The sequence below is a fragment of the Triplophysa dalaica genome, chromosome 5, assembly GCF_015846415.1.
Source record: "Triplophysa dalaica isolate WHDGS20190420 chromosome 5, ASM1584641v1, whole genome shotgun sequence".
Classification (NCBI taxonomy): domain Eukaryota; kingdom Metazoa; phylum Chordata; class Actinopteri; order Cypriniformes; family Nemacheilidae; genus Triplophysa; species Triplophysa dalaica.
In genome coordinates this window covers 7,245,115-7,267,335 of record NC_079546.1, presented here as the reverse complement: position 1 = coordinate 7,267,335, position 22,221 = coordinate 7,245,115, and the positions used below count along the sequence as shown (strand labels likewise).

General features: G+C 38.2%; 2 protein-coding genes across 2 annotated transcripts in view; both read right to left on the bottom strand.

Annotated features, from left to right (window-relative positions):
• Window positions 1-13: 13 nt before the first annotated feature.
• On the bottom strand, window positions 14-1,569 carry ucn3l (urocortin 3, like). Its single transcript, XM_056748856.1, has 2 exons — window positions 1,326-1,569; window positions 14-1,092 (listed from the first exon to the last, which is right to left on the bottom strand). Exon 2 carries the CDS (start codon window positions 1,081-1,083, stop codon window positions 640-642), a length of 444 nt encoding a protein of 147 aa, XP_056604834.1. The 5' UTR covers window positions 1,084-1,092; window positions 1,326-1,569; the 3' UTR covers window positions 14-639.
• A 1,224-nt stretch (window positions 1,570-2,793) lies between these two features.
• col7a1l (collagen type VII alpha 1-like) overlaps window positions 2,794-22,221 on the bottom strand; it is a 53,343-nt gene continuing 33,915 nt past the window's right edge. The window contains 65 exon segments of the mRNA XM_056748775.1: window positions 2,794-3,189; window positions 3,318-3,503; window positions 4,143-4,205; window positions 5,076-5,267; window positions 6,183-6,231; window positions 6,347-6,400; window positions 6,510-6,587; window positions 7,338-7,454; window positions 7,590-7,652; window positions 7,733-7,795; window positions 7,881-7,934; window positions 8,020-8,073; window positions 8,150-8,230; window positions 8,308-8,343; window positions 8,418-8,489; window positions 8,589-8,660; window positions 8,908-8,964; window positions 9,044-9,079; window positions 9,606-9,641; window positions 9,819-9,863; window positions 9,999-10,058; window positions 10,171-10,206; window positions 10,284-10,355; window positions 10,456-10,532; window positions 10,535-10,580; window positions 10,749-10,808; window positions 10,904-10,930; window positions 11,394-11,429; window positions 11,600-12,046; window positions 12,285-12,323; window positions 12,426-12,479; window positions 12,611-12,688; window positions 14,295-14,351; window positions 14,432-14,485; window positions 14,617-14,667; window positions 15,000-15,041; window positions 15,205-15,261; window positions 15,483-15,554; window positions 15,962-16,006; window positions 16,260-16,367; window positions 16,467-16,652; window positions 16,796-16,897; window positions 17,075-17,209; window positions 17,689-17,724; window positions 17,812-17,850; window positions 17,939-17,974; window positions 18,061-18,078; window positions 18,206-18,268; window positions 18,357-18,425; window positions 18,558-18,584; window positions 18,689-18,724; window positions 18,795-18,839; window positions 19,033-19,098; window positions 19,403-19,435; window positions 19,510-19,569; window positions 19,706-19,744; window positions 19,831-19,875; window positions 19,966-20,007; window positions 20,263-20,292; window positions 20,479-20,514; window positions 20,645-20,716; window positions 20,921-20,965; window positions 21,292-21,327; window positions 21,855-21,935; window positions 22,095-22,130. Of these exon segments, the coding sequence (XP_056604753.1) occupies window positions 3,176-3,189; window positions 3,318-3,503; window positions 4,143-4,205; window positions 5,076-5,267; window positions 6,183-6,231; window positions 6,347-6,400; window positions 6,510-6,587; window positions 7,338-7,454; window positions 7,590-7,652; window positions 7,733-7,795; window positions 7,881-7,934; window positions 8,020-8,073; window positions 8,150-8,230; window positions 8,308-8,343; window positions 8,418-8,489; window positions 8,589-8,660; window positions 8,908-8,964; window positions 9,044-9,079; window positions 9,606-9,641; window positions 9,819-9,863; window positions 9,999-10,058; window positions 10,171-10,206; window positions 10,284-10,355; window positions 10,456-10,532; window positions 10,535-10,580; window positions 10,749-10,808; window positions 10,904-10,930; window positions 11,394-11,429; window positions 11,600-12,046; window positions 12,285-12,323; window positions 12,426-12,479; window positions 12,611-12,688; window positions 14,295-14,351; window positions 14,432-14,485; window positions 14,617-14,667; window positions 15,000-15,041; window positions 15,205-15,261; window positions 15,483-15,554; window positions 15,962-16,006; window positions 16,260-16,367; window positions 16,467-16,652; window positions 16,796-16,897; window positions 17,075-17,209; window positions 17,689-17,724; window positions 17,812-17,850; window positions 17,939-17,974; window positions 18,061-18,078; window positions 18,206-18,268; window positions 18,357-18,425; window positions 18,558-18,584; window positions 18,689-18,724; window positions 18,795-18,839; window positions 19,033-19,098; window positions 19,403-19,435; window positions 19,510-19,569; window positions 19,706-19,744; window positions 19,831-19,875; window positions 19,966-20,007; window positions 20,263-20,292; window positions 20,479-20,514; window positions 20,645-20,716; window positions 20,921-20,965; window positions 21,292-21,327; window positions 21,855-21,935; window positions 22,095-22,130 (4,353 nt within the window). The 3' untranslated portion in view covers window positions 2,794-3,175.

Sequence of the window (22,221 nt, the reverse complement as noted above, 5' to 3'; positions counted from 1 at the left end):
ATACTAAAAGAAATTCAAATAAACATTTTGTTTTCATTTGCGTTTATTTATTAAACGAAAAAATAATTATTTTCAGTACAAAAATATTCAACTGTCGATCAACCTAAAGTATTCAGAATTTGGGCATATCTCACCCCTTCCGTATACCTTAGTTGATAAAGAGCTGTAGTTTTCTAATAAGAAGTAGACTTATTTTGTCTGTTTTAAATTAGATGATCATATAGGCCAACTGCAGGGTGTAATAAATCCCCGCGTGATCCTCAATAAGATAATCCAATCATTTTGAATTCTCAGCATTGTTTTGCCTTCAAAAATCTAAACATCAATTGACGCAATACCCTACTAAATCAGTTTAAAACAATTTACTTCTTAAATGCTCAAAACTGGCTCTCTTTGAAAATGAAGGTTTTATAATTTATATTTTTTAACCAATTGTACAATACTGATATCAAATAACTGTGCGTTTCAAAATCCATGTTGACACTTATTTTTTATATCTGCTTCTAACCACTCCCATTGATTTTCAATATTGCTAAACTTGTTATGCCACTCAAATACATTTATTATAATGATATTAAATGAGAGATAACATGCCTCCGTTGGTTACAAAAACATAGTCAAGTTGACACTAACAACAGTTCATTTTCTCTTCCCGATCTGCGCCAATAGGCGCGCGTTGTCGTCCGCCTTCGCGCGCAGGTTCTTGGCTTTGGCTATATTAAAGAGGATGTTCATGATATTGGTAGGAACATCGAGGGAGAGAGTGACCTGACTGCGTCTGTCGCTCTTCGCGCTGTTGCGGTACAGTTTACTCCTCAGCTGCGTTTGGCTCAGGAATCTGTATTTGGACGCTGGTACCGTCCTCCTCTCCCGCGGTTCCTCGGAGGAAAGCACGTGCGCGGACCTATACAGGAGGTTTAAAGTGTCCAGCAGGGAATGTGTGGGTTGCCCGTTGTCAGTGGTACCGGAGAGGATCTCGCTGTTGCAGAGAAAGTTGGACTCGGTGTCGTACGTCGGTATGCAGAGACTGGAAACTGGTGCGCAAAGAAGTGCCAGAGCGAGGAGGATTCGAGCAAGCCACATTGTTGTGCCCTGTTGAATGGATACGGATAACATGTATGTTATTCCTTCAGCACAACACAGCAACCAGAAGACAAACATTACTTTAGATATTTTCAGGTTCGCACTCTAAATATGTCCTTTAAAGAAAAAAAATCATGCGTAATGATTAAAATAAAACTTGCGTTAATACACGTAATAGTTGTGCTATAATGCGCAATTATAGCTCAGAAATGTAATGGTTGCAAAAGTACACAAGATCTTACCTGCACCGTTTGGTCGAAGAGAGTTTTCTAAAGCAAAGCACTGTTAGGACCACCAGAACTTTGGGATCTTGAATCCGAAATGTTATAAAAAGGCAAGCAGCTCAACAACTAGAATTGATGTCACACTGAATTATACGAATAATTTAAATGCTTTGATGTCTACCAGGCTGCTCGTATACAGAGCGTTGATATCTGCTTGGACTGTTTGCCCATTTGATGTGGATTCATTTAGTATAAGTCCAATTACGCAGCAGTCGTACGCCAGCAATAACGTCATATGTCTGTCATTTATCGGGATCCTCCCAGTAAAATAAGGCAGTGATTAATGCGTTCGTGCTCCCGAGGCGCGTTTACTGTCGCAGAAAAACAGATAGCCTACTTTGTGTTTAATATTTGATTTACCTAATGAGCTATAATGGTAATATGGCTTGTAATTCACCCGACATACTGAGATGGAAAATATCAAACAAATCGTCAGCTAACTCACAAGCGTCATATTGGGGCATTCAGCACCATGGAGAGCTCAGCCCTGATTATTGCGCTGCACGTGTTTGTTTCTGTTAGTTTTCAGGGTTAATAACAATACCAAATGTGATGAGTTGTTAATTGTTAACTCAAAAGTTTGGGTTTAATGACTTTCTTTCCTTTTTTATAATGAAAGATGCATTTGCTTTCATCAAAAGCTCTAAAGCCTCATTAACCTTTATACCAAGAAACAGTTGGACTGAATGATAATGTATTTATTCCCCATGAAGTTAAAAGACTCATTAAACAGCGGTCTTAAATGGGATCTTGACAGTGTACAGAATAAAGTTCACACAGGAATTCCCGAAGACAACCTGTAAAGAGCATCCTGTCCTGTCCCATGACTTCTGTACCAGTCTTCTCAATGTGCTTTAAATTTGACCACAGCCTGTCACACGGGCCCCCCATAGCTGGAACATATGTAATGATCGAAAATCATCGGGACGCAAACTGAGAGCAGATTGGTTAGAGATTATAGAAACCAGTTAATGTCAGTGAGGTAGAGCCGTTAAGACTGAAAAAAAGACACAAATAATGAGGGAAGACACACACACACAGAATTGAGCGTATAAGCCACCCACGAATGAATCTAGTCAGTTCCACTGCTCTAAACACACACACGTTCTCTGCCTGCCCCCGGGAGACACTGTCCAGACACGACTCGACAAACATGGTTGAAGAAAAGGCAATATGGCAGAATTTACACACAACACAGGGCCAAGCTCGGAGAGCACTTTCCAAAATCAGAGGTCACGATGTGATAATGTTCTCACGCACACACCCACATGCATAACAAACATCCTCCCGGCCGAAAATGTGCCAACTAGCCCATTCAAAAATCGGTATTCTTTCACTTTTATTGAATCATTTATTATTTTTAAAAAGTCAGTCAGTGTAACCATAAACATTTTTATAACAGAGCCATTAGTGCAAAATACTTTACAGTAAAGGGTAATGGATACAAATTTCTTTTCTTAAAGAAACAGTTCATCCAAAACAGAAAATTCTGTCGTCATGTAAGGACGAGCAGTAATGACAGAATTTTTATTTATGGTCGAATGATCACATTAATAGTGCATTAAACTCTTAAAAGTCATGACCTCGGAGATCAGGCATAAAACAGTAGTCATCACTAAAACAGTGCAACAGTTAGTTATACAAGTAGAATGCAAACATAATGTAGATTAAACAAGATAAGACGTTTCTGGCATTTACAATTGTGATAAAAACTGAATATAGTATGTCAAAAATGTACATAAATAGCATTTTTAGTAGGGTTATTGTTAGGTGACTGTAAAAATGAGTTAATAGCGCATATTCCATCCTCAGGATCCAAAATCTGTAGGAATAAGGAAAATAGGAATTAAATAGGAACTATAATAGAAATTATTTCACTTCTAAAAGAGTCGGCTGTCAGGTTTTTTTTAGTGCCAGCATCATAAGAAATACACCCTTTTTACTCTTTACCTCTCCTGCCCAGAACACATCGATTCTGACAGTCCTGTTTGGAGCCGAAGCGATTTCTATTTCCTCCACAGCCGCCGTACACAAAGGGTCGACACTCTCCCGAATTTGCATAGTAGTACCAGAGCAGGACGTACTCAGTGCAGATTCCCTCAGACATGGGTTCAAGGCACGGATCAGCGGCCGGTTCTGCATTAAGTGTGGGCGGCATTACATAATCAGTTTCAAGTCGTTTAGCATTATTTAATGAAACAGATTTATGACTGGGTTGCTTAAATATGGCCGTGAGCTGTTAATGTTTACTTGCCACTTCAGGGGCGGAAGTCATGTAGATTACCTAACAATGAATTCTTCCTTTATTCATTTTTTGTTCAATTTAATCTTGGTTTGTCTGTATCCTTTAGTTTTATACACGCACACAGTCCGTATTTGTACATTAGCAACACGCACGCACCCACAGACACTTGCAGAATAATCATTTAAATGCCTCTTTGATCAGTGGATTCATTCTGGTCTTATCTGCCCGTTTCTGTTCTATCAGCGTCTTTTATTAAACTAAGGATGTGACAGAAATAGACAGTGGAAAGAAGACAAGCATAGCATAATCTTGGTTGCGTCTACTCACGCTTAGTGCTTTGGCGCCAAGACTACTACAGTGCACCACTTTGGACCACTTTCCTGAACACGTATCTAAAAATTCCCTTTTTTTTCCAGGATTGGGCTTAATCTTTGACTTTATTGCCTATGCCAGCGGTTTTTGTAGCTAAATTAATTCATTAAAAGCACTGGGAGCAGCAGTCAGCAGAGGACGATGTTGTCCTCTTTTACCTGCGTGGACTTTGAGTGAATGTCTCCTCTTAGTTCCTTCTCCATCTCTCTCAGCGTTGGCCCCTGAGTGCGATAGAAAACCTTTTATTATATCCACATTTTACAGTTAACAATAAGGACAGCAATTCACAGCCATAATCACAGTAGATGTGTGAGTCAAGTTTAACATAGCAGAAGCGTTTTTATAAGGCCAGGTTAAATCGTATTGTGTTCGTTTAAAAGCTGCTCATTGGGCCACATGCTGAAATGCAGCGAAAATGCACTTATCAACAAAATTTAGCAATAAAGGTTTTAATGGAGCAACGTGATACAATAGTGAACCATTTTCTATTTGATCTTCAAACCAGTTTGAGATGGTATGCTGGTTGGTTTGTTTACAGGGTTGGGAGACTTTTCTTAAATGTCAATTTATTACAAATTTTAAAGCAATACATTTCAGGCTGCCACGGTCTAAACTTGAAAGAAATAATGCAGATTTTTCCATGTGATATATATCCCGTGTGACGCAGTTTCTTAAAATAACACAAAGAAGTCTCAGCTGATCCACTGGACCATGCAGAACCTCTGTGCCTGACTCCGTATCTATTTCCTGTAAGCATTTCCTGTTTTTCAGCATGTAGAGGAGAACCGAATAATGCTTATGGATGACTGAACATATCTACACAGATGCCAGATCTCAACATAATAAGATTAGCTTCCAGGACTAACGTTCATAGGGCGCTGCTACATTCCATTATTTACAGTTTATCAATATGCGGCCTCCATTTCAATATACAAAATTCACTATTTTAAATTAGTACCGCGTTCAATTCTACAATCTCAGGGTCAACATATTAAAGCTGTTATAAAAGTCTTTATTGTGTTTCCAACCGTATATCTCGCCATCTAGACATTGTTATATAACATATTGAATCAAAGCAGGAATATACCTACTTGTAATGTTACCATATGTCAACGTTGGCTCTACATCAGAAACAGCGGGATGAACTGGGGTGGTTTCATCTTCCATATCTTCAGCCCACTCTTTCGGGAGGGTGTGCATGAAAGGATGGGCAGATATCTCATCTCTCAGGATGCTACCATCGTCTGGATCGTTTGTATTCACCATTAGGAGAAAATCCTTACCTTTGGCGAAGAACATAACATGCCTGCTTTACACATTTTTTAATCGGGTTATCTTTATTGCCTAATTTATTTCACTTATGAAGAAAGCCATTAAGTCATTTAACCATTGGGAGTGCTTACAAACAGATAGTTTTGAGGTGGTTCGTGATTTAGTTGTTGATAAAAATATGTTTGAGACTGAGTTCTCGATGACAGCATTGAGTTTTTTTTCTCAGTAAGACAGTCCACAAGAACACAACAGATGGTGGAACCCACGAGGTCCTGAGGCCACCACAACAGGGGCCTCCAAACACATTGAGAAACACAACCTCACACAAAAACACACACTCCTAACCACCCACACAGACATGTTGATAAAACTATGTTATTCTGTCATCATTTTACTTCAATGGACAGAATTAAAGTGTATGACTAACATGAACTTGTGTGTTCGGTAGTTGTCCTTTGCAGGGCTGTTTTCGCACACAAACACGCGATTGTTTTTCTACATTAGTGAGGTCATTTCATTGATTTCCATTGATTTCATATCAAGCTAATGATATTTGCTATCCTCTAACTCCAACCATAAACCTAACCCTGAAAGAAACGCATACAACATTGGATTTGAAGAAAAACATGGTTTGGCTGATGTATATGTTTTTTATCTAGTGAGGACAAGTAAAATGTCCAAATTGATTGTATATGTTGTATATGCATTGATAGGTTAATAAGGACAGTTGGCCCTCAAAGTACAGCTAAACATGTACACACACAAACATGCAAAAAAAACACACACACACACACACACACACTCACAAACACACGACGCACGCACACACGCACGCAGGCACGCACACACACACACACACACACACACACACACGCACACACACACACCCACACAATAGCACACTTTACACATGAATTAATACATACCACACTTCTCAACCACCTCTTTTGTCACTAGTTCCTTCACATCTTCCACCTAAACAAAAGGGAAAATGAAACAAAGGCCAATCCAGAAATTCCATCAAGAAGTATAAAGAAATATAACTCTGAATATAACTGTATTCCAGCATATCAAAACACTGTGAACATACACTGAGTCCTGGCTCGCCTTTGTCTCCCTTCATGCCCAAGGTTCCCTCTAACCCCTACATGGAGAACACCAGATATTCACATTTTAGATTTAGAGACATCATGAATGGATACGGTTGCGATAGAGTGGAGGATACAGTTAAGTGTGTGTAGATGCCTCATTACATCCAGGCCTCTGAGACCAGGAATTCCAGGGGGTCCCCTTTGACAGGCCTTTCCTCTGCCTCGCTTTCCCTTTTCTCCCTGGGACAATACAGAAATCACAGAGCATGTTCATAGGTTACATTGTGTCAAAACATATTCCCGCAACTTTACAGCCATGTGTTTGATACCGCATATTGCCACGAGTGTAGCCTGACCTTGGTAGGAAAAAAATTAAAATGAATCTGAACTGAGTGCACATCCTGTGCTTTGGAAATAAGACGCAAAAAATGCATAAAGTAACACAAAAACACACAAAGTGTTGGCAATATCCCCCCCCCAGAAAAACGGTTGACAGTCAAAATGAGTAATGCAAAAAAAAACATTTTATACAGATCACCAATGTATCAAGATGATCTATCCTCTATCCACAGAAAGTTGATAGAGAATAGGTGAAAGACATTTTTTCTTGGTAAAGCTCACCTTTCTTAAAGACTGTTACTTGCGCATGCTTCAAAACACTCTCGGTTCCTATCAACATCAAGGAATGCCTAATTGTGGCTCAAGGCGGCTTAAGCGCAGTGTTTGTTTTGATAGCTCAAATCTCCATCACTGCAGAAATAGACTCTCTACATCTCCCTCAACTTCTGTTTCTTTCCGTAAATTAAGGGCTTGTCCTCCTCCACTGTTTCTCTACATGAGATTGAGTGAGATATGAAGATCGCCATAATTACACTGGCTTGACTATTTATCCATCTATCTGTCTTGTGAGGTCCGATGAATCACATAGAAACAGGAATACTCCAATCACTTCTTTGATGTGGAAATGTAGAAAGTGTAGGTAAAATGTACCTTCGGTCCTACTTCTCCTTTGGGTCCAACTGGACCAGCCAGCCCCGGAGAACCGTCAGCTCCAAACAAGCCAGCGGATCCCTTAAACCCAGCGAAACCTGGAAATCCAGTCGCCCCCTGTGGACAGATGGGTTAAACACAGGCTGCAATGACAGTAATATGCATAAAATTGTAAGAATTGTCGTTTTTTACTCGTTTTCACATCCAAACTTGGGTATCATGCCAGATTTGAGGTTAAGTGGCAGTACAAACCTTATCTCCTCTTTGCCCAGGAGCTCCATCAAGGCCATTCACACCACTATTGCCTTTTTCTCCCTTAATGTTAATGACAAAAAAAACGTTTACCTCACCATAATATCAAAGAATGACAATGATGTCAAAAACGTGTGCCTGACCTTTCGTCCTGGGATACCATTCAGACCAGGAATGCCAAGTGCCCCAGGGTCCCCGGGATCACCCTTTGCATTACAGTGAAAAGAAATGTTCTTTGTGACTTACTTAATCCAATTCCCTCATTTATAATTACAAAATTACAAAAAATACCTGTGCTCCATCCAGTCCTGGGCTACCAGTACGACCAGCGAAACCTCTGAAGCCCTACAGAAGAAAAGTTGTGGTAAGAGGTTTCCCGTACAAGTTTGTACACAATGAAATGTAATGAATACATACAAATGAGAGATACCTTCTCTCCTTTAATCCCTGTATCTCCAGGTAAACCAGGATCCCCTCTCCCACCCTAAACACAAACACAACATTAGAGACTGAGCATCCCGCACTTTGTTTTTAATGAAAAGTGCGATTCAAATCATCACCTTATCCCCCTTTTGACCTTGCAGGCCCATGTCTCCCTTTTCACCTGTTTCACCATCCACTCCGTTCTCTCCGTTTCGACCCTGCCAAAGTGAATTCCATAAAAATGTTGTATGTGTGAATTAAAACAGGGCAGTTCAGAAGTAATACACTGCTGTACCTTTTCCCCGTTGACGCCGGGCTCCCCCGGATCCCCCTGAAGAAAGAATTTTCCTTTATTTCCAAAATGTTCTTACATAACACACCAAACTGTTAAACGACCAATTTTACCTTTTGTCCCACGGGACCACGTGCACCGAAAGGCCCCATGGCTCCTTTGGTACCGGCCTCACCTTTCAGTCCCTGAAATTTCATGAAACCAATGTTGGAAATGCCCTTAATTTGGTCCATGTTCATATACAAAAGTATGATATATTTCGCTTAGACGATGTGTAAGAATACCTTCGCACCAGGTGGTCCATCTTCCCCCTTTTCTCCTTTATCTCCATCAAATCCTGGAAGCCCGCTCTCACCCTGAAATATATCAATGACAACAGCGTTCTAAATGATGTAGTGTACACTAGTTTGTTCCTTTTTTTTTTGCTGATTTTTAGCATTTTTCTCATTACAGCCAAAATTTACATTTCTGCTTGCTTTAGTGTGGGCCATTTGGCTCTGCCATGTACAGTGTACAGTTTGTACATTTGAAATGAGTCAAGCTACTGGACTTAGTGGGATATATTACGATAAAATGAGCATTTAAGATGCTAAATGATCTTACTGGTCCTCCTTTAAGGCCTTTAAATCCTCGGGGGCCTGGCATGGAAAGTGGGCTACCCTAAAAGAATAACACATACACAAATAAAAAAAAAACAGCAATATTGGATAGATAGATGATAGATAATTTAAGTTCTTACCTTGTCTCCTCTGTTACCAGTGACACCTTTGTCACCCTGTCAAGTCAAGGAGATTTGTTCCTTTTATTTTGTCTGGGGTACATTTTTAGAATGGGTTGTCAAATATAATAAACAACTTAAAACTAAATAATGTAACACATTTCTGGTTACCGTCCCCTATTTGTCAATATATTGAGTTGTCATTGTTTCTGCAATCATACTGTTGCATTTTTCAACACATCAAACACTAACACAAGCTGATGAAAGAAAACAATTTATCATTCACAACTGACGCAGATCCTTTCATGGTGTGTATGTGTGAGGAAAGTGCTGTGCACAGCAGTTTCAACTGAGCCAAGATCGCCTTGAAATGCAAAAAGCAGGAAGAGACAGTCGATTGAAGGGACTGCCACGTCAATACATACAAGAAGACAAGCGCTTTGAGCACAGCGGCCCTGTCAAAGATGCCTATACGGCTTTGAGCCACAGGAAATGACACAAAGTTGTCTTGGCTATTAAAATTGAAACCCCTTCAATACTGTGAACTTCTGAATTTAAACCAAGACTAAAAATAGAATCTCACCTTTTCTCCTTTCACGCCACCGAGGCCTTTAGGACCCTTAATTTAGATGGAAAGGTCAAGAAAGGTTAGCACATTGCACCGAATCACTGCTTTTGTTTAAAAAACAAGGAATGAGGAACATTCTGTTGAGACCCTGCTCAATATCGTGCATTAGAAATGGGTCTGTATTTTAATCTCATCGTGAAATGAAGTCCAAGGAATAGCACAACTCACCATCAGACCCACTGGACCTTTAGAACCATCAGTGCCTTTCGGTCCCTGGTAAGTATAAGAAACACGCTATTAAAAAGTATTTTGTTGCTATTCATAAAACTTTGTCATTTTCACTTATTATAGTTCGAACTTTATTCCTACAGTACAATTAATCTGGAAAATCATTTGTCTGAATATTACCCTGCGACCTGGGATCCCAGAAATTCCTCTGTCACCGGTTTCTCCAGGGATACTGTCACCCTGGTGATAACAGATGTCACTTTTAATATACTGTATATATGTCTGAATGTTATTATAATTTCCAACAACTCACTGAACCTTACTAGCATCAATATTACAAACAATGACTTGCCTTATCACCTTTACTCCCTGGAGGGCCAGGTGGACCCTGTACAGAAAAAGAACAAGTTCTCAGTTCATCATCATTTTATTTTTCATCCATGCAAGTAAATGTACAGACACTACCTGCTGTCCTGAAGGACCAGATTTTCCTGGAGAGCCAGGTGAGCCATTTTTACCTCTTCTTCCTCTTTCTCCCTATAAAAAACAATTCATTTGCAAAAGGTGATGACAAAATATTTCCCTGCAAAATGCATTTCATTCTACAAAACATGTAAGGATAATCAGGGGTCATTACCTTTTTACCCGCTTCTCCATGGTCACCTGGCTGGCCTCTTTGACCTGGTGACCCAGGGATGCCAGGGTTGCCACGATACCTTGGATGCCCTGAGCTCCAGGTGGTCCTGGTTCCCCAGGTTCACCCTGAGTGCATTTAAGAGATTGTGATTTAGTTTACAGTAATTTGTTAAACACATCAAAGAACAAGCTTTAAAATTAATTCCTTATCAATTATTACGTATAATAATGCGTACTATTAATTGTGATTGGTTTTACGTTTATATTTCTTCAAAGATCAATTAATTAATGAACCTTTAGTCCTGGTGGACCTGCTTGACCGATGGGTCCACGATGTCCAGTTCCTGGCTCGCCCTAAAAGACAACAGGAAAATTTGAATTATGCCAAAGCAATGTATATACTGTATTTCATGCAGTACATGAAGTTATTAACACACAAAAAAGTTTACCTTCTGGCCGTTTTCCCCAATCTCACCCTGTGAAATTCCCAAATGAATAGTCACTCGTAAAGTTTTATCAAGTCATTATCAGAATGTACGAAAGAGCTACAAAGATGTCTGTGAAGTCATACCTATACAAAACTTACAGAGAGACATTAATAAAGACATTAAATTCATATCAGGCACGGAGGGGTAAAAATAGACTTTTGAGACATCAAAGCAAGCGACACGGCTCTGAAATTCCGCCTACCCGGTTTGATTGACAGTAACAATTTCCGAAAATTGCAAACGAGGAGGCGGGGATGTCACATGTGTGGGCGGGACGATGTCCAATGAGGGGGTAGGAATGATTATCTGACAGACTTTGGTTTCAGAACACACAGATCTTAGTCCCTAATAAGAGCTGACGAGAACATTGCTTACATGGAAAAGAACTAAATAGCAGTATGCGTGCTAGTATGAATAGATTGTTGGTTTATAATAAACAAAATTGTCTAACCTTAGGGCCCAGTTTTCCATTTTCACCTGGAGGTCCCTTTAGGAAGGCAAAATGCAAAAAAACATGCTTTTATTATCATATTTATACAAACATAAATATAGATGCGTACACATTGACAATGTGTATGAACTACTGATAATGCTTCTACTTTGCATTATCGCTTTATTTAAAATAACATTATTATATTCTATTAAACACATTCTTACCTTCAGATAATCACAATTGGGAATGTCGTCCTCTCTGTCTATCTCGCCCATCCTCTCTCTCTCCATTTTCTCTCTTTGCCTTTCCCATTCTATTCTTTGCCTCTGTAACTGTCTCTCCCTCTCTTCCTTTTCCTCTTGATCCAGCTCTCTCTCCCGTTCTCTTTCTCTTTCCAGTTCTTCCGTTCGTTCCAGCGCCACCTTTTCCCTCTCCATCTCTAATCTCTCCCTCTCCCTTTCCATCTCAAAGTCTTCCTCGGTTTCCTCGCTGCCCGTTTCATCATCGCCATCACCTGAACCATATTCTCTGTTTTCAGTCACTGTATCCTCTTCTTCCATATCTCCCTGTCTCTCATCCCATTCTGCTTTGTTCTTAAGATAGACATCTGCCTCTCCCTCTCTGTAAGTCTCTGCCACAGGTTCGGGTGCTTTGTTTTCTTGCTTCTTTTTCTACAAGAGTGACAGAAATAGAGTAAAATGGGACAGTTTCTGCTCACTTGATTCCAGGAGCTATTGTGTTAGGACAATGGATATTTTGATAATAAACTAGACTCTAGATAAAATTTAGGAAAACGTATAAAGAATAGATTTAAAACAACACATCATTTGTATAGAATCAAGATGATTGTTTAACATCTTTATGAACATATTGCATGGTTTCATACAACAGTGTCAGATTCAGACTCACATTAAGGTTATTTTTTCCTCTCGCACCAGAGGTTGACCGCTAAAACAAGATGATATCATTTAACTTTGTTTCAGAAAATCCAAAGTGACATTATCCAAACATACTAAATATGACAATGTAATTCCATTCAAGTTTAATCACCCTGTGCCCTTGCTTGTAACGCCCTTGTCCTCCTGCTGTTCCAGGCATGTAGGCCTAGAAGAAGACATGATTTGTGCTTCCTTTTATTAAATATTATTTAACAAAATAAGCCTCCTTGTTTTATGAGGAAATATAATTTTGCCGTCAAAAACAAAAGGTGGACATGTATGGTAGGAAGGTCTTACCATGGGATCTGGCCAGGGGACACTCCTTCTCGTTTTAGACCTTGCCTGTGCCAGGCCACTACTTTTGGACAAGTTCCCCTGTTTATATCCAAAAAACATCATGAAAAAAAATGTATATTCTCTTTTTCTCTCTGATGCACTCTAAACACTTTGGATGTCTGGCAGTATGCTCTGCAAACCTCAAAATAATTTCTCAACAAACATTCACTTTCAGTGGTTGTTGAATTTTACTGGATGTTCGTTGAGTAAGTGTGGATATGACTTTATTCATTTGTTTCTATGTTGTCGTTTGTTGGGGTAGTGTGAGCTAGAAATAAAAAACATTATTGACTTCTATAAACTACAATTATAGAGATTATGAGTGGCTCTGGCAACCTCTCCTACATGGTTATTAACATAATAACTGACTCAAAAGTCTACTCGAATAATATAAATTCAACATAAATCTTTATTTCATGTTCATTTATTCGATAAGGGTCTGTGTGCAGGTTAATATACAACATGTACTTAATCATTCCTTATGAAACATTGCATTTTTAAACGGACATATCAGTACACAAAGAAGACTCGAAAACGTGTTAAGATTTAGTAAGGATAAACACATTTACCGACAGACATGCACAAGCAGAAAAACTATAAAAGTAAAACAATATGCCAGAGAATTTCACCAGTGAAAACAGGTAGCAGGTGACACTCCCAAATGAAAAAGAAACAAAATACAATCTTTTTCAGTTCTATCAATAAATAAGGCACTGATGAACAAATCAATACGGAAGGAAGGGATTTAAGAAACCATTCATGACAGTTATATAAGCTAAATGTATTATTTAGATTTGTTCATTACGTGTAAAACAGAACATTATGTTTTAATAGAGTTGGTTTCTCCTCATAGACTGTGCAGGTCGATGTTCTCAATCTATCAAGGGCACTGCAGCGCTCTGAACCTATAGTCATGGTGAAGGCAGCGTGGGCGGATGACATCATCATTGTGCGATGGGAAAAGAGGCTCTCCCAAAGTAATGCCGGCCAGTCAGCTCCTCCCCCTCTTTTACCCTTCACAGTTTCTACACACTTGAATGTCTCCCTTACAGAGTTTAGAGGAGCTCCTGTGTTAAAGAAATAAATATATTAAAGAAAACCTAGATTCACTGCAGCTGATCTGTAAGTGCGACTATAAAGCGTGTCTTTCTGCATTCCACGTGCGCAAACCACTATCTAGAGAAAGCATCAAACGCAGTGCATGCTGGGATGACAGGATGTTACTTTAATGGTGTTTGACATTTATGAAGCTGTTATTTGTCTTGAAATGTACACTGTGTATTTATATACCGAACTCGATTGTTTAAAATCCATTTCGCACTGGTGAAATTCACTGACGGAGAATGAACAGGTCATTTTATTCTCTACTGGCTGATTATTTTATCATGCAAAATAAACAAAGAAATAAGAGACTTGGGGATTGGACCAAATAAATGCTAATTCAATCACTCAAGAGACGGATTTATGGCAATGAGCAACAACGCCCACCACTTTCAAAGCTTGTTAGTTCATGCTTCAAACAAGCGCCACATGCGAGACTTTGAGGATATCAGTGCATGAGTTGTGCAAAACAAAGCAGGCACCATTCAAGCAAGCAGGCGAAACCAGAAAAAAGGCAGTAAACAAATCACAGTCATATTCTTACCTCCTCTTCAGTTTGTGTTGTATTTAACACTGACAATGCTATAGAATCAGCGTGCTTCTGTAAAACAGACAAATAAGATGTTATTGTGTGATATGGGGATGCACCTGTTGAAATGAAACGTTAAGAATGAAAAGCACCTGTTCTGCAACTCCGGATGAAATCAGAGCACTCGCTGTTGTTGCGAAAGCAGTCTGAAACATATTTAGTTTTTTGGGCAGTTAGTTTAATACTAAACCAGAACAACAGAAAATAGATATATTCTAGCTCACATTTTTATTAAAAGTAGATTCCAAATTATTGGCTAAAATACACAATTACTTACAGGTGTAATTTCCTCTGGAGATTGTTCTAGTGGACGTGCTTCTATCTCTCCCTGTGTGAATTTTGAAATAGACTTCTTAAGCAACATACACTCTTAAAAATGAAGGTACTTAAAAGGTTCTTCACAGCCGTGCCATAGAAGAACCATTTTTGGTTTCCCAAAGAACCATTCAGTTAAAGGTTCTTTAAAGAACCATCTCTTCTTACTTTTTCATAATCTGAAGAACCTTTTTTTGTGACAACATTTAGATAAAAACGGTTCTTCGGTGGCATCAGAGAACATTTTGAAGCACCTTAAGAGTGTGAAACACAGTTTGTTATGTCAAACCATTTATCAGTTAATAAATGAGAAAAAAAGACATCAGACAAGAGAAAGACTCTAACCTCATTTTCTTGTGTATATAGAGCTGTTGTAGAGATTTCCAGCTAAGGACAAAAGCAAGATAATGTAAATAAAAATCGCATTAAAATAACCCACTGTTCAAATAAGTGATGCTTTTATTGCAGTGTGACTGTGGTCTACTTATTTCATTATGATAACACTGTGTATAGGGTGGGTAGGATCCTGTTGCATTCAATTCTAGTTCACCTCCTCTGTTTTCTCCTGCTCTTGAGCATTAAACGGGTCTACTGATGGCATCTCATCCTGACATGACACAAATAAAGCAACATAAAAACATACACAACACATGTTTGAAATGTTCCTTTCATTACAAATTGATTAAGGAAGTGAGCATATGTGAAAATATTTGCATCTTTACTTTCATTATTTAAATGCTTACATATGTCTACTCAAATATGATGTGGCTCAAACATCTGTCCGCCTTCAAAGTGGATGCCTTACATTAGATCACAAACTTACTGTACCTCATACTCAGCACCATATTCTTCATCATATGTTGCCTCCTCGACGTCCTCTTCCACGTTGTCTTGGTCTTGCTGAAATGTAAAGTATTGTGTAAGAACAGTCTATCTGTGGAAATATATAGAAACTTTATTTTAAGAGTTAGAAAGACTAGACTAAACTAAACTAAACGACAATATCGGTAATCAAGTTTTGTGGAGGAGTTAAGAGGTGAAATTGAAATTTAGTGAACTTGGTTACAAAATATTTATTAAAAACGTTATGCAGACAATTTGGGGCAAACGTGCATTGTATTTAATGTTCCACTTTAATGTATATATTCATCATTCATTTAGGGTTTATCCTTTATAAATAAAATGGATAGACATATTTAGGCATATCTATAATACTGTATCTCTAGTAAGAGAAGTCAGGTGTCATGGAAATGATCAGCGTTAGTTTTTGTGAAGGTTAAGTGCGATTGGTTAAATAAAACATTTACCAAACGCTTCCTTTGCCGTTTTTGACGTCCTTTGTTTCCTTTGCCCTGGTTGAGAGTTTAGCAGTTGAGAATCAACACAATTTATGATTTTTATTAACATATTAAGTTCGTTGTAGATGTCACCATAAATTGATCAGATTTAGTTTTATTTATGTCTAGTTAGGTTTACAGTTACAGCCTAAACACTTGGTTAATTACTGTTTGGTTAATTTATTTGTTAATGATCATTTACAGCACAGATTATAAGACCTAATGCAGTAACTTAAGTTTAGCTCTAACCGAGCTACATCTCTCCTACCTTTCCTTTTTCTCTGCCTTTCTTCTTTTCTCCAGAAGCCATCTTTCCTGTGTCATCATGGCTGTTTAAAACTGTCTCCATACCTACCTCTGGTTTACCATGATCCACCTACGAGCAAACAATGTTTAAGTACACAAAGACATGGTAAAACATTGTTGACTTCTTATATAGAAGTTCTCAGGTAGGAAACCAAAGTAAGAAGCGTACCCTCTCGGAGGAAGTGTTGGAATGGGAAAATTTGGAAGATGTAACATTATGAAAGTTGTTCTCAACTGTTGCGCTTTCCTCATTCTCTGCCAGCGTGTCTTTTATTTTGCTCAGGTTAGTCTTACTGTGGGTGGGATAGAAGTGGGAGAGAAGGGTAGGAGCCACATCTATTTCAACCACTGGTTCCTTTAGAAACAAGACAAAAGAAGCCATGTTGGACAGAGTGCATTAAAATACTTTCATGTTAAAGAATATAGTATATCAATTGAAATTTAATATGAATAATTGATCAATAACTGGTACTGAGTTAGGAATCAATGTTTACTGACGGGACTGGGTTCAGGAATCTGCCCCTCATCCAGATCAGACTCTTCTGTACTCACATCCACAGTAGGTATTGATTCATGAGCGTGACTGTACTTTACTGAGCTCTGTGGGTTAGAGAAAGCTTAAATAACTCAGGATGCTTTAATAAATGTGAAGTTATTGCTAAGGGAAGAATTTTATAGACGGTCAGCTATAGTTATTTTAGAGCGTTCGTACAGTATGATGGATATATGGGTGTATGGATATATAGAGGTGTGTTGTAACATGTCAATGTCGCTCACAGTGTATTCGGTGATGATGTTGGAATCGGGTTCCTGTCGCTCTCCTTTCACTCTCTTGTTGGTGCTGATGTCATGAAGAAGCTCCTCCATACCGTCTTGAAGCAGTCTGTCAATCAAAACCTTCAGCAGCGAGAGCTGGCCAGTGCAAGAGCAATGATCAGAATTAAGAAATGTATTATAAATCAGATACATTATCAGTACTTGACAGCTAAAATGAATTAATGTCACCTCTGGGTAACAAACCCATCATCTTTACTTTGCAAGCATATGACTGATAAGATGGCAATAAAATGCCAAAAAATTAAGCGAATTCATGACTTCGGTAACTTTTTTTTTTTGTCATACTACAACTATCCTGGCTGTAATTGGATATTTTATTAAAATGGTTTGTTCCATCTGTTACAGCCTTAAAAGATTAAATAAGTAAACTAGAAAAGTTTCCATTACTTAACAATAATATCATGTCTAGTTTTGCTCCATATTTCAAAATACACCTTTTGATTTTTTACTAAGTGAATTAAACTTTATTAAAATCGTATCATAACATCACATTTATATAATGCGCGCAAAAAGGCAAACTGTTTAAAATAAAATATAGGCCTCTGTACACTTACTTTAATGCCATATGAATCAAACAAAGCTTCAATGTCCTGAAAAAGAACATTCAAATACATTATAATACAAACATGCACATTTGTTTTGTAAAGTAAATTATGCTAGTCAGTAACCATGAAGACCTTTATTTCCACAGCTCTCCCTGGTGGGCCAGCGTCCCCCTGTTAAATAAAACCAACATAATTTCTTGTCCAACATAAATGTGTGATGATAACTTCTGTATGCAGGAGATGCAGAAGGGTATAATACCTTATCTCCATTCATACCGTTCTCTCCTTTCTCTCCCTGCCAACCAAAGAGGAGAAGAATTAGCCGTCGGCTAAGAAATATATTTCATTACTTTCAAAGATTCTCAGCTATTAAAATCATACCTTCATTCCAGGGGGACCCTACACACACACACACACAAACACACATGAGATGATCTTACATAAAATCCTTTATAAGATCTTTTTACATCTTTACGTCAAAAACAAGGTATCCAAATATGATAATGTACGTACAAGACAAACTCACCGTTGGTCCAGGGGGTCCCATTGGTATGGGAAACACCTTTTTTATGTCTTCTATCGACATACCCTGAGACCAGATACAAATATAATTCATCAAGAGCCAAGGATCCACTGAACAAAGATGTAAACAACTGTTTTTCTAAGCTTACGAGTACCTCTTGGAGCACAATGGGAGGACCTGGCAAGCCTGGGGATCCGGTCTCTCCTTTTTTACCTTCGTTTCCCTAGAAAGTAGTAACAGTATATAAAAATTACTAAACACATCGAAACCATATACTCAACTAAACTCTATGTAATATTATAATAAATAACAACATCAATTGGAAAACACCAATGTTGATTTTAGAATGTCTTACATTTGCACCAGGTTCACCTTTCCCCCCCTATGTATTGAAAAAGAAGTCATGACAGCCAAACGCTATTCTTAAAATATAAATTTAGAATATAATGGAATAGTAGGCTACTTCACATCTGTTGTGTTTCTTACCTTTCCCCCTTCGTCGCCCTTTAGTCCTCGTTCTCCCTAAAGAAAACACAGAGTTTAGTTTTGTGAAAAAAATGCATTCAAAGGCAAAACAAAATATTACACCTACATCTTTTCCAGCTACCCCTCGCTTTCCATCCACACCAGGTTTGCCCTGTAAGACAAAATGTAAACAGAGAATGCTGGATCGTAATTGGTTGGGTCAATTATGGACATTTTCTAAATTAACCCAGCGGTTGGTTTTGTCCAAATTTATCCAACCAAGGGATGACACAACTTTTTTATTGTCTGATAACGCTGTAAATTATAGATTTTTACATGACATACATGTAAAATAAATTACTCACAGGTGTTCCAGGTAAACCAGGCATTCCAGTAATCCCAGCTCGTCCAGGATCTCCCTTCTCTCCGTTCTAATCAAACAAACACACACACTCAAAGACCGAAAAGCTTTTCAGCCAGTTATAATAACAAACTGTCCTACATGAACAAAATATGACCTTCTAAAAAGTGTACATAAATTGCATATTCGATTTTTATACAACCAGAAGTTTCCAATGGAATCATCAGCAGACATTGTGTTTTATGACACACTTTAATATTACACTCCTGTCGTAAACCCTGTAATTCAGTTAATGTCACTGAGATTTTAAACATGAATCAAATGCTTGAATAAAACGGATTGTTTTAAGCATCAGAATAAATTGTATTACTCACCGACCCAGGTTCTCCTTTCTGTCCTGGTTCACCCTGCATACACAGATAGTTAATTATACTTGTAAAATCGCACACGAGGAGGCATCAGAAACAGGAAATAGTCCAACCTTAGATCCAGACCGTCCTGGTAGACCATCCAGACCATCTTGTCCTGTACCAGATCCCAACTGGAATGGAAAGACAACTGAGCTACATAAACACCATGTACATTATTCATTTCTTCATTTGAAAAACTTAAAAAAATATATATATATTAAATATGCGTGTAACTCAATGAGAGGCGGACATGAGTAAGTCACTCACTAGTGAATTTCCTGGTGGTCCGGGTTTGCCTTCAGGACCCTGAGGGTCAAAAATAGCAAAAGTTATATGAAAACCACTTTGCTTTAATAGCTCCATATTGAAGAAAATATGGAAGTGTCACTTACAGGTTGTCCAGGTTGGCCTGTGAGCCCTGGCTCACCCGGTTCACCCTTAAGAATTTAAAGCACAAAACTGAGTCTCCCATTTTGTTTTCATGTGAACTGTAAAACTGAGATATTTTCCAGATGGTCTTACCGCACCTTAATAGCCCTTGTAAGGATGGTATTGTCTGACATGGTCAACTAGGGAGAAAGATGTGTAAGAATTTCCATACACCGACAAAATACAGCATACAGTATATTAAAAAGGAAAAACATTCGAATAGCCAAAAATGCAGAGAACTCAGTTTAATATTGCATACACTTTGAAAGGTGTTTCCCTTGACACAACAAAATGTCAAAATGTGACAAGCATGTGAATGTGTTACAGGAGTAAATTAATATTTATTATGTTTAACCGGTTGGTTACAATGCCCAGTTCGGACACCAAAGCCTCACCGGAGAACCTCCTGGTGGTCCTGGCTTTCCCTGCAAAGAAACAAATTTGAAAACTGTTGTATTTATCTGAAAAGCCCTCCCTATTGACTTTATTCAACGTGACAAATCAGAGTATGACTACTAGCCTAATTAATTATTGAATTTATGTAACAAAATATTAAATCAGCACTATGTCCAATAATATTGAAATGGCAAAATCATAACAGCACAGCATACCGGCTCACCCTTCTCTCCTTTGTGTCCCTCAGGACCCTGAAAAATAAATATCAAAGACATTATGCCAAACTTTTAATATGTAAAAAATGAGCATCACTCAGTGTTATTTTTCATGTTTATATGTAATGCTATAGATATAAAGATGGGGAAACAGGCGGTTGCTCACCGGTAACCCTAATTTTCCAGACTCTCCTTTCTCACCAGTGTCTCCTGGTCGTCCTGGAAGACCGAGAGGGCCCTGAGAGTGAAGATAAAAATATTTATGATCGTTTTAGAGTTTATGCTTTCAGCTACAAATGAGCTAATGTTTCTACGGAACGAAGATAGTACGATTTTATTAGGAAGGATGAATCTCAAAGTCAAAGATTTTACAAAGTAAATCAGATGAAGAATGTATGACTAAAATGTTAAAAGACAAAAACAGTTCAGAGACAGACAATACCTTGGTTCCCCTGTCTCCGGGCTCTCCTAGTGAACCAGGCTCCCCCTGTAACATAATACAGTCATATAACCATATGTGTGTTGCCTATGTGTATCTGTGTGGTGTGGTCCAATAGTTAAGGTTTAGACTATTTTGTCCTGACCACAAAAATTTATCATTTTTTTGGGTTTAATAAAATCCGAAAATGACCAAAAAAACTTCTGTCACTGTGTTGGGTATATGTGGTGTCAGCCTACAGTCAATAAAATACGCTCAATAAAAAGGGAAGGTGATATTGATGTTATGAACAATGATGTTTAACAGGACATACTGTAAGTGTAAACATAATTCTGGGAAGGTAAGAATCTCTATATGTTTGTTTTGATTCTTACCCTCGATCCCATCTCCCCTTTTGTTCCTGGCAAGCCCTGAAATCCATCAAAGCGTACATTTTAATTAAATATCTATGAAGCATTAATTAAGAAGCAACAAATGGCAGATCCATGATAACAAATCTGTATTAAAGGAGTAGTTCACCTTCAAAATGAAAATCCTGTTATCATTTACTCACCCTCTTGTCATTTCATACCCATATGACTTTCTATCTTGCGCAAAAAACAACAGAAGATATTTTGAAAAATGTTGTCAACAGCACAGACCTTCTATTGTAACCAATGCAAGTGAATGTGGGGCTGTTAACGACATTCTTCGAAATATCTTCTTTTGTGTTCTGCGGAAGAAAGAAAGTCATACAGGCATGAAATGACAAGAGGGTGAATAAATGATGAAAGAATTTTTATTTTGAAGGTAAACAACTCCTTTGATAACATAAAAATCAAACACTTAAATATATTTACAGCAATGATGCAAAGCGCATGCGCGCACACACACACACACACACACACACACAAACACACCTCTCGTATCAGTTGCTCTGGGCTCTCGATTTACTTACATCTTTACCTCTTAGTCCTGGAGTTCCAGAGTTGCCAGGGAGACCCGTTTCCCCCTTGTCTCCTTTGGAACCATCATTGCCCTGGACACAATCGAAAGATGTGATCAAATTAATTTCAATAGTTCAGTGTTTGAATCAAATATTTGATTCTGTCAAAGATTTATGGTAACCCTGTAGTCTTATAGAATTTCAAAGGTATATTTATTAATATAATTGTTAATGTGATGTGAATGAACTTACTTTAGGTCCTGGTTTTCCTGATAATCCAACATTTCCCTGTTTGTAAATGTTTATAAACACAGATAAGACTGAATAAATAGAAAGACTCAATTCGCCAAAAATATTTTATGCGCTAATGTGTTCAACA

Excerpts from the sequence above, each read along its gene's own strand:
- ucn3l (XM_056748856.1), bottom strand. The coding sequence starts at position 1,083 with ATGTGGCTTGCTCGAATCCTCCTCGCTCTGGCACTTCTTTGCGCACCA.